General features: G+C 45.0%; 1 protein-coding gene across 1 annotated transcript in view; it reads left to right on the top strand.

Annotated features, from left to right (window-relative positions):
- Col25a1 (collagen type XXV alpha 1 chain) overlaps positions 1–8,440 on the top strand; it is a 408,120-nt gene extending 399,680 nt beyond the window's left edge. The window contains exons 43-45 of the mRNA XM_033755992.1: positions 3,242–3,319; positions 4,990–5,028; positions 5,500–8,440. Coding sequence (XP_033611883.1) covers positions 3,242–3,319; positions 4,990–5,028; positions 5,500–5,850 — 468 coding nt within the window. The 3' untranslated portion in view covers positions 5,851–8,440. The remainder of the gene's footprint in view (positions 1–3,241; positions 3,320–4,989; positions 5,029–5,499) is intronic.
- The last annotated feature ends 2,799 nt before the right edge of the window (positions 8,441–11,239 follow it).

The following is an 11,239-nucleotide window of genomic DNA, read 5'->3' on the forward strand; positions in this document are numbered from 1 at the left end:
GTGATGGTGCGCCTGTGATCCCAGCACTCGGGAGGCTGAGGCAGGAGGATCGCTGTGAGTTTGAGACCAGCCTGGGCTACATAGTGAGTTCCAGGGCCATCTGAACTACATAATGAGACCCTGTCTCAAAAAAAAAATTTTTTTTTTAAACTGTACTTCTCAAATTAATTCCTGTTCTGCACTATGTAAAACCACCTTGTTTTTAAAACTTGGTGCATTCTCTTGAACAGTGAAGCTCATATCTGTCAGAAAGCAAAACCAAATGAAATTGGTCAAAAAGAGGAACACAGGAAGCCTGCCGTGTTTTCTGCCTTAAATGTCACCGGCCTCCCACTACTAAGGAAGCGCTGTTGTCACCAACATCACCACCTCTTCTTCACTTTCCCAAGACCCTTATGCAGATGATCTTGTCACCTCCCCACCCCGCCCTAGGGCAGCTGCTGTTAATACTCCATTTCACAGATAAGAAAACTGAGGCATGAAAAAGGCATCTCCACATTATAAATTTTGAATATAATGTGCTTTGAAGGAAATTGGGCACCGAAGCTTTTAACACAAGGTGATTGTATTTTAAAGTTTATATGTAGTTATGTTTACCTAATAAGTTGTATGACTCAAATCTTTCAAAAGTCTTAGAAAAGTCTTTTCTTGGAATCTTTTGGATAAAGAATTGCCATTATTATAGCTTACAAACACATAAAGCTACAAACTTGATCCTCAGAATGCTAATCACGCATACAAAAGTATTTCCCTATACAGATTCCACGACTAGAAGTTCACATTTAGGTAAATTAGATTCTAAATATAAAGAGTGTGCGTAAATTATTCTTTGACATAGGGAATAAAACCACCAAGCGCTTTTCTGTGCTCAAACCCAGAATTGTGTTGCTCTTTGTGATCCCTAAGTGCTACAGAGCAATGTTGGTTGATAATAAGCCCGATACATTCTTTGCCATGTCCCTCTTCCATAAAACTCCGCATTCCCTAACGTAATGAGAAGCAACGTTTACCGCCCAGCACAGTAGCCTTTCTGTGACAGCCCTGCCCTGTCCAGTGGGTAATCGGAGTCCATTCACTGATCACACAGCCAAGTGAAGTCTAGCTCAGCACCCACTACACCTGCTGTCAGTCACCCTCCTCCAAGGCGTGTCCAGCACTCAGGAGGAAGCACTCACCGAGCAAGCCCAGGTCAGGCTCTGACCGGAAGGGACAACCGTCGTCCTAGCAGCCCTGTCCTCCTTTCACCATGACTCTCGGGTCTTTGTCTTCAGTTGTGATCGACTAAACCACCCCACATTTCTCCTTTTCTCCGGGCTCCGTGAAACCCAGGTGTTTTTGACTCCAGCCTTCTGAGGCAGTCTTTCTGGCGCACAGGAGAAAACAGGGAGCTTTCGCTCGGCTGTCAGAATGAATGTACTAATTTGACTTCGTATCTCGTATGTTTCTGTGCTGCATGTCTCTGCCTGTGAATATTCATGTTGTTTTGCTTCAGAGATTATTCAGTTTTATTGTAGTTGCCTTGGTGATTGCAGAGTGAATACACTAATTTCAGTATGTATCTCGTATTTTGTCTTCTGCGAGGCCCCATCCCTCTCTTTAAATACCGGAAAGATTTATGCTAATGTGAAACAGCTGAGGTGCCTTCCTTGCTTCTCCTTTTGCCTCCCTTCCTCAATTCCTCCATCCCTGTGACCCACGCAGACTTCCCACAGACTTCACCTGGATTCCTAAATACTAATTTCCATGGCTCCATTCCCACCATGTAATTATCCTGCCCACCTCATTTTTACTGAGTCAAAACCGCTTTTCCTCTTGAAGAGATTTTTTCTTTTTGGCTCCTGCTGCACCGTATAATCTGGGAGCTCATTTACCACTGTGCACTGGAGGTAGGACACCAATGAGGGAGTGAACTGCAGACCTGAAGGGCTTCGAATGTCTGCTTCTCCAGACATTTCGGGGCAAAGTATTTGCACTCCGAACATTTGTTTACCTGACTTAATAAGGGAAGTATTTGCTTTCAATTTTTTAAAATGTTAAAGCATATTTAATACTTTGAGTTTTTAATGAGAGCTACAAAAAGTGATATATGACTGGGTACATTTCAGAGAAGCTGCTAATATGCTTTCCTTTTCCTTTGGTTCAATATAATTTGCATGTTACAGAATTTTTTTAAAAAGCAAGTTGACAAAGCTGGGTGTGGTGGCACATGCCTGTCATCCCAGCTCTCGGGAGGCTGAGGCAGGAGGATCACTGTGAGTTCGAGACCGGCCTGGGCTACATAGTGAGACTCTGTCTCACTGCACCCCCCCCAACAAAGCAAGTTGACAGACATTGAAAATTGGGTAAAGTGTCCCTTATTCTTCAGAACTGCTCTCCCCACTGGCTGGCTCTGATGCAGTCGGTGCCCGTCAACCTCCCACTGTAGCACCAACCCCCAACCCACAGTGATGGTCACACGGTCGTGAGGTCCTCTGGTCTGCCTTTGGGATGTGTCATTCTTGTCTAAGCCCTCTCCTTTTGGCTATCTTAAATTTTAAAAAAAAACCCTCCTGCTGCCAGGAATCCACTGTCACTCGGGAAGTGACAATACCATGCCTTCTCCAAGGAGACAGTGGTAAATGCCCTTTCAGACTTATTTCAGCTCACCCATCTCCTCAGTCACCTTCCTCCTCCTGCCCAGATAAAACCTGTATTAAACCCTTGTATCCATCCACAGGGGGAAAAGGGAAAGAAAGGCAAAAAGGGGCCCAAAGGGGAGAAAGGAGAACAGGGTGCCCCTGGCTTGGATGCGCCCTGCCCGTTGGTATGTCTGACTCTGTACTGTCTCTGGATGTCGCGTGTCAGGGATGAGGTGGGAGAAGAGCAGCCAGGGGACTGGTGACAGCAGGGCTTCCTGTGGGGGCAGCCACCACAGACCTGAGGCGCTCAGAAGCCTCCGGCTCAGGTTATCCTGCTGGGCTCCACGCTGTGTGTGCTTTACCCCTCCAGTGCTTCTGTGCCTTGGGAGCCTGACCGCCGGCCTCTGACCAGCCAGTGGCTCCCCACCCTTCAAGAGCAGAGGCCACAGCTGCCGGACCGGCCTTCTCCCTCCGGGAATGGGCTCAGACACCGAGCCACTCAGAGTCACCCGTCCCTTCCGAGCTGCTCTTCTCCCAGCCTTTGTTGTGCTCGTTGTTTCTGTAGAACTTGTACCTAAGTGAATTCTTCATTAGTAACATTATGAGTCAATCTTTACAAACAGGGATTCCGTGGCGTTAAGGGGGAAAAAGGGGAGCCAGGCCAGCCTGGCTTGGACGGGCTGGATGCCCCTTGCCAATTGGTACAGTATCTCTCTCCTACCTCCCTGCATGCCCTTCCTTTGTTGACTCCGTATGCATCGTCAGTGTAAAGCAGCTCTCCCCGGGCAGGCTTTCCACGCTAAACATACGACATGCATGTGCACGGCGGGCTCGGGCTCGTGTCATCCATGAACAAGAACTCGTCCCGACGCTGTCCTCACCACTGACATGACTAATGCACCGTGGAAAATTAATAGGTTTACTAAACACGTAACGATGCACTAAAATTACAGACACATCTGATGCGAAGGCACCAGCAGGTCGTAACTTTTGCGTTTACCCCCATGTTTTTTTTCTTCTCTAAGAGGAATACCAGTTATTTTTTCCCACTAAACTTTGATTGGCCATAACTAAGGCCAAACCTACAGAAGTGAGCTTGTGTCACCAGTAGTTAACCAGCTCGAGGGAACGCCGTGAAGAGACCAGAGAAGGAAACCATACTCCTGACATCCACAGATAATCGTCTGCAGCCCAAATCCTCTTCTGCGTCATGTAACCTTTTCGATTTAATGGTCTCTCCTTCTGAAACTCACTTTCCCAAAGTACACGCCGCTCCCTTGTCTCCACTGGCATGAACTCGAAATCTTCCTCATACTAAAATCTAAAATTCTACTGGTTGATCCTTCTCCTTGTACCAATCTGGCATTACCAATTTTTCCCAAATATTTTATAAAGCTATTTCAAAGTCTTTCACATTTTTTTAAAAAGTACATTCTTAGTTTCTAAAGTACAAGAAAGTTTTGTATAGTTATATTTGATCTGCATGTTCTTATGTGGCTCTTCAATTACAAGCATGATTCTTGAAAGGTAAATTTATATTTCTTAAACCTATGAAGAGACTGTATTTACAGAAAAAAATGTTACTCTGGCAGTAGTTAGAAAATGTCAATGGAAAGTGCCCATCTTACTTTGTTTGCTTGGTATTGGGGGGAAATCATTTCACAACCACCCTATGGAGGGAAATACAAGCATGCCTTCATAATGTATCAACTCTTCCTCTCATTTGTACCATTTGTATCTGAAGAATGCTTACATTTTAAAAATTAAAATTTTGTGCCATTTAGGAAGTCTATTTTATTCAGAATGTTAGCTGACTTCCGAAGACTTCAGATTTAAAAACTGATGAATGCTGTGGCTAACGCTGCCATCCATAGAGGCTGCCTGGCTTTCAGCTGAGTGTTTGCAATATCTGCTTTTATATAGGAAAATAAACATTGGTACACTTCAGATAGAAATGGTTCATCACCCAGTATCATTACCATGAATTCAGTCACAGTCCTTAGTGACTATGAATAAGTTATTTTGGTTTATTTAATTAGATAATTGTGAAATATGTCTTAATGAAATAAAGAGGAATAGCACAGGTTTCTTTCCTAAAGGTCTATGAATAGACCACTAGATTGTATGCTTTATAAATTGCTTTTTCAAAATTCCGTGTAGATTTTTCTGTGCTGTAGATATTTTTGAAAGGAAAACATTTGAATTATTTTCGTTTCACTAACCCTGGGCAGTATATGGAGAGTTGCTAATTAGTAAAAGATGGCTGTGACCAAACCCGCCCTCCAGGTAAAAAGCCACGCTTTAAGCCTGTGGGCTGGGAAGTGTGCCTCTCCCGAGGGGTCTGAGGGACTCTCTTCTCTCCTTGACACAGGGCCCAGATGGATTACCCATGCCTGGCTGCTGGCAAAAGGTAGGTTACGGCTAAGCTCTCCCTTCCCTGTGACCTGGCCTTTTCCATTCACACCAGACCTTTCGCCCTTGACATTCTTGAAAGCTGCTCAGGTACTAAAAAGCAAAGGGCTCCAGCCCGGGATAGCTTCTGACGCATACACTTACTGTCCGTCTCTTCCCAACTGGGGAGTAAGAGCAGCGCTGAGCGGGCGTTGTACTCCTCCCGCTTCTGGGCGACCCTGCGTGTGGAATGGAAAGGGGCAGTGCACAGGATAATGGTTTGCTTGTCTGTCAGTAAGCCCTCTGTTTTCCTTCACAGTTAGATTCTGTTCTCTGACAAACATGCTAATACATGGTAGAACCCTGTCAATAGTCACTGAGCTGAGAAAGCAGAAAATACAAATTTTTCGGTGATGTCCCGAATGACCTAGGAGAAGCTGATAAGTGGGCCTCTTTTATGACATGGGCTCATTCTGACATCTTCATGCAGCCGCCTGCAGTCACTTGTGTGTGCGGTGAGGACGCGAACACGTCCTGTATAGAAACCCGCCTGGTGCACAGTCTGTGTGGTAAGCTCTTTCGTACAGGGGCATCCATCCTTTCATCCAAGCCATGCAGGAGCCTGCAGCTGAGGAAACAGCAAGTCAGGGAAGCAGAGGAGCTTCCAAGAGCCGGGGGAGTATGTGGCGGACGCTGGAGCAAGGCACAGGGCGGGCAGTGGAGGACAATGGCAGAACGGGAGGCAGAGAAGAGGCGAGCACATGTCGTGGGCCCCAGGGACACCGAGTCTCCTGCTCAGGGTGGCGTGAGCCTGACCCTCGCAATGGGCAAATGGTCCTGAAGGACAGCAAGCCCAAGGAAGGGCGCCGAGCTCCAGGACATGGACACGCGCTTTGGTCCCTGGAATTACTGTTTTTCTCAGCATCTTAGGTCTCACTCCATAATCCTGGACAAGTGTGCTTCCCTGGAAAATTTGTGACAAACGGTGGAGTCAGAAACAGACTCTGGCTTGCCCTGGACGTCAGCGACTCCACCCGTGAGGAAGTCCTGCCCAATCCTCCTGCTTCACCGGCTGCCCTACTTGGCTCTTGCTGCCACGTCGCTTAGTGGCTTCCCACACTCCGCTTTCAGCTTGGCAGGCGTCATCTGGATCACAACTGAGGCCAGGGCCCTGGGTCTGGGCCTCTCACAGCCACCTTCTCCGGAAAAACCATCCTCGCAGCCCCGCAGGGCCCCCACAGGACCTGTAAAGCCCCCGGGACCAGACGCCACCTGCCCTCTGACTCGGTCACCCGCTAGCACAGTGCTTTGACCCTGACATCTGCTCCCTCCCTGCAGGGAGATGGGAAAGGCCCTGGCTGTGCTCAGAGCTCGGGCGCTGCTGCTATGGCGGCCACCTCTGTAAGCGCCCATCATAGCAAGGCAGGCGAGACAGCAAGCCACACAGGAGTATGAACAGGAAACAGAAGTCTCCCTTCTATTTACTCGGTGTTCCATAAAATATATATCATTCTATATAAGATAAAAGATCTCATGAATCTATCAACTTCTGATACAGAAAAGAACTCTGATAAAATTTCAGGGTTGCTTACCACGCCCACAAGCCACAAATGCAAATCACTGATCAAACACTTTCAACTCTCCCCGCCCCCAAGGAAAAGCAAAAAAATAAATGTTTTCAAATTGCTGTTGTGGTGAACTTTGCCATCTCTAATAGGCTAGATCATTTTTTAAATGCTATATATTAAAGATAAGGCCAACAAAGTGCTCTAATGGGTCCCATTTTACATGGCCCATCTTATAAACGCTGCTGAGTTTTGTATACTGTAAAACACACTGGCAATGTCTGACTTAAGATTCAGGGTGTGGAAGCGGCACCTCTGCGATTACCAAGTCTTGGCCTGCTATCTTCAATAGTAATTTTTTTCATGCAAAACGATTTGATTTTTAAGATACTTTCAGTCCATTTCATTTTCTAAGTTTATCAACGTAGGATTTGCTAAACTAGAACTGAAGTATAATGTATCAGTTCACCCTGCAGTTAGGTAGTGAATAAATAGACTCTATGAAGCAAACATTCCACTGAGTTTATATCATCCATCTTCAGCCAGCAATCGGAAACCATTCTGTAGGGAGAGCACCTGGGGCCTCATCTTCTAGGAAAGCCTTCAGCTTTCTAATACTGCTTTATACCTTCTGTTCCCAGGTAGGGCTGACAGATTTGCGGTAGAATCTTCCTAAAACCAAGCAACGGACTTTTCTAAATGAGGTTTTCAAATCGGTTGCAGGGGCTTTTAAATTCTGTGCATTTACAGAACACTGCTATGGCAGTCACACTTGACAGGATTTGAACTTTGAGATGTGACGGTTTGGAAAAGGAATGCTCCTCAGGGGCAGCACCTTGGGCCCTGAGATGATGTGCTGCCCACAAATGCCAAGTAGCTGCCATCCAGGAGGGCCAGAAAGTACACACGCTCCTGAGCATTCCCAGTGGAGGATCTGCTTGTCTTGGAGAGAGAGAAAAACAGATATTAACAGAAAGCTGCTTCTGGACTAGTCACCCGTAGGGGTGGATGAAGATCTATCATTCTGTCCCCCTTCTCTGCATTTCATTTTCCTTACTGACTTTTCCCATGTAAGCCTCCAGCAAATCCCCAAGGTCTGCTCTGTGAGTTTATTCCTCAAATGGCGCTCCTCTGCCTCTCGGATTTGACTCCAGTTTAAGGAAAGCCCTCATGAGGAAGCTGCTCAAAATGAAAAGCCAGGGATGTGTAGTGTCCTAGGCCATGGCAGGACGGCCACACAGCTGTGGTCCTGACAACAGGTGGGTCTGCCCCGCCCATTGTTCCGGAAAGAGGGGACTGGACAAAGGAAAGCAGAATGGAGACTCGGAGGCCCCTGGGGCATCATACCCAGGCAGGTGCCAGGGACATGGCCCTGTCCTGAGGCCCCAAACCTGAGCCTTCTCCACAGCTGGGTTGTGATGCTTGAAGACTGTGGAAGGAACAAATAAAAAATGTAATTTAGTGATAGGATTTCATAGTACATATGTGATGAAATCCTAATTTTCTGCTTTCCCAGCAAAGTTACTGAAGCAAGCACTTATCACAAAATTCTTAGGGGCCAAGAAAGAGTCAGCTAAACCTAGGATAAAAATTGTCATGACATCCAGGAATTCAGAAAAGTAAGATATGGAGCTGGGGGGGGTGGTATACACCAGCTACCTAGGGGGCAGAGGCCAGCCCGGACAACACAAGAACCCCATCTCAAAAGTGAGTACAGCGACACACACATCAAATGCTTGATTCCTCCACTGATAAAAAGCCTCCATTGACGGTTCTACCAGATTTCTCGAAATCAGTGTTAATTTGGAGTTGTCATCCAAGACTACTTACTAATTCCATATATTTGTGTGTGTGTGTGTTTGTCTGTTTTTCTGCAGTGATGAATCTAACTTTCCAAGCATGAAGTTGTATATATAATGGTCCACTATCCATATTTATAGTTGAAAAACCAAATTGCAGATTTCGCAAGTCTGAGCTATGTTTACATACAGCTGCTTCTTCTTGTGTGCCATAGTACACACGCATCATTTCTCCACTTGCATCTGAAATTGGGCAATTTAGGAAACCAGTGAGAAGCCTGCGAAAACTATAGATCAGTACCTCTTACCTGAGGATATGTATTTATATGGACTTCAATGGTACAGAATGATTGTCCATGCTATTTTCTTACTTTGAGCTTGTTGACTGCATGGGCTGAAAGCTCCATGAAATCGTTTACATGAAATTGTGACCAAATATGGACCTGAGGCTATGAACGTATACTAGACAGACTGACGTGTTTGCCGTCACCTTCCCACTGACCCTCCCTACTAGCCCTGGTACCACTGAAACTGACTAAAAAAGCATGAGTGTGCCCCAGCCTGCTTGCTGCGCAAACCCAGACACACGCATGCTGCCCGACCACTCCTTTGATCACATCTGAGCTCTTCTTCCTTTTGACGTCTCAAGGGAGTTACACCGTGGCTTATTGCCAAAAAGAGATGAGTTGGCAGAGAGCGCACACACGGTCGGTCTGATATTTTGAGGGAGCTGCAGATCCACAGCTTCCGGTATTGTGGGCTCTTGTGGCCACCTTGGAGTCAATGCCAAGGGGCTGAGCCGACTGCTGCCACCAGTTTTCCTTGGGCTGCCCTTGGCAGTGAAGACACGAGGAGGAGAATGGCTTGGCATGCTGCACCACCTCTCATGTGACCAAGTGGGAAAGTGGCTTACACAGGCGAACACCCAGAATAGCAGACTTTCTTGTTTAATAAACTGGATCCCAGCGACCATCCATCTGGCTGCTTTTGGAAAATGACAGAGGCTGTGGCTCTTCTTTTGGGACAGGAGATCTTTGGGATGGCCTCGCTGTCCCTGAGGACAAAGGGCATGCATGTGCCATCGAAGCTCAGGTTGCTGAAGACATGCGTCCCCAGGAGGGTCTGCACACGCCCTCTCCTGAAAACGGAGGGCTCCCGGGACGCCTCTGCCAGTCAGCTTGGTGGCTTTTCCTTCATCCGGTCCACCCCGTTGCCAACAGTTCCCACATGTTCTCTAGAGAAACGAAGACAGTGTTTCCGTTCTTTTCGATACTTTTTTCTTTTACTCCAAGGAATATTTAGAAAATTTGTTTCAGTTTTTGTCATATCTTCTTTGAACAGTTTCTTAAAGAAAGGTTCTTCAAAATAGGACTGATTCAGTACCAACAGTCAAATGACGTTTTACTAACATCTTTCTTGGGCCAGGGATTCAGCTGCCTCGCAAGCACAAGGTCCTGAATTCAATCCCCGGTACAAAAACAAAAAACAAACAAACAAAAAAAAACCTTAAATATACTAACATCTTTCTTGTTTCAGATAACTGGAGAAAACAAAAAAGCTCCATTTTCAGTTTATTCATTGTAAAGCATGAAAGTTAAGCTTTTTTTTAGTACTTTTTGACTTTTTTACATGATGAATGTAATATACATAGAGATTATCAGTTAATATAAAGTCAAGATTTTATCACCTTTGATAACATTAACTCATTTCTATTTCTTATTATTGCTTTTTAAAGATTTTCTACATTTACATTTTTCTCTTTTTTTATATTTCTAAGCGTTTCTCTTATCCGCAGACCAAATGTGAGATCTCAAAGCTGTGAAGTATAGTTGCCATGACAGTATTTTTTCATCTACTTGCTCAAAAATTACCTAACCATGTTAGACTAGAATTTGCACAGAAAAAGTTGGTGGTAGGTCATCAAGTGGCTTCCTGAGTGGAAAGTTTACGTGAAGAGAAACATGCCCATGAGAAAGGCTACCCCAGGCAGGGATTTAGCTCAGTGGTTTCGCTGCTTGCCTTGGAAGTGCAAGGTCCCGAGTTCAAACCCCAGTACCAAAAAAAAAAAAAAAAAGGCTACCCCATCGGTCCCTTCTAAATGTAATATCCTGCGATGATTCTGCAGCATTTTGTGGGAAATGTTATCCTTTCCACCCCAGTGGGGAAATTAGCTCACCGTTGGCTTATGGTAACAACAGATAAGATAGAATTCCAAGTCACAGACCCCAAGAACCTTACACTCACTTTCATACACAAAAAAAAATTATATTAGGTTTTTAAGGTTAGAGAGACATTTAAACTGTTAGATCTGCCTACTTGGTAGTAATCCTAATAACATTCCACAGCCCTAAGCCAATTTCACATTTTTTTTAAATAATGGAGGGCATTTTCTAACAATTTTTTGTATGACATGGTTAGGATAATGTGTTGTTCAGTGTCTGAAATAATTTGTCTTAAATGGTTTGGAAAGATTGAACTGGAGTAGAACTATGTTCTCTTCAGAAAAACCAACTATAATGTCTTGAGAAAAGTCTGGTGACTATATTTCTTGTCTTCCTTTCTGTTCCTTAGTAGAGAGAGGTATTGCAATGGCTCATTAATTAAAATTTGTAAAGCCTCCAATGAGAATACCTCGACATCAAAAGAGAAGCATTTCACATATAAAAATTTTGAACATAGCCCTTCTAAGAATACAGTCCTGTGTGTATATTGGAATCTTACTCTATAACCAGTTTGACACCCCCAATTTATCTGTGATTAAAGGAAGCCCCATTACATTTATCTCCTCGGGGAAAACAAAGAAACGATGAAAATCCTCTTTGTTCAATAGAATTGCTAGATCTTAGCCAGCATAGAAAATCTTAAA

The sequence above is a fragment of the Fukomys damarensis genome, unplaced genomic scaffold, assembly GCF_012274545.1.
Source record: "Fukomys damarensis isolate Sample0158 unplaced genomic scaffold, DMR_v1.0_HiC HiC_scaffold_25, whole genome shotgun sequence".
Lineage (NCBI taxonomy): Eukaryota > Metazoa > Chordata > Mammalia > Rodentia > Bathyergidae > Fukomys > Fukomys damarensis.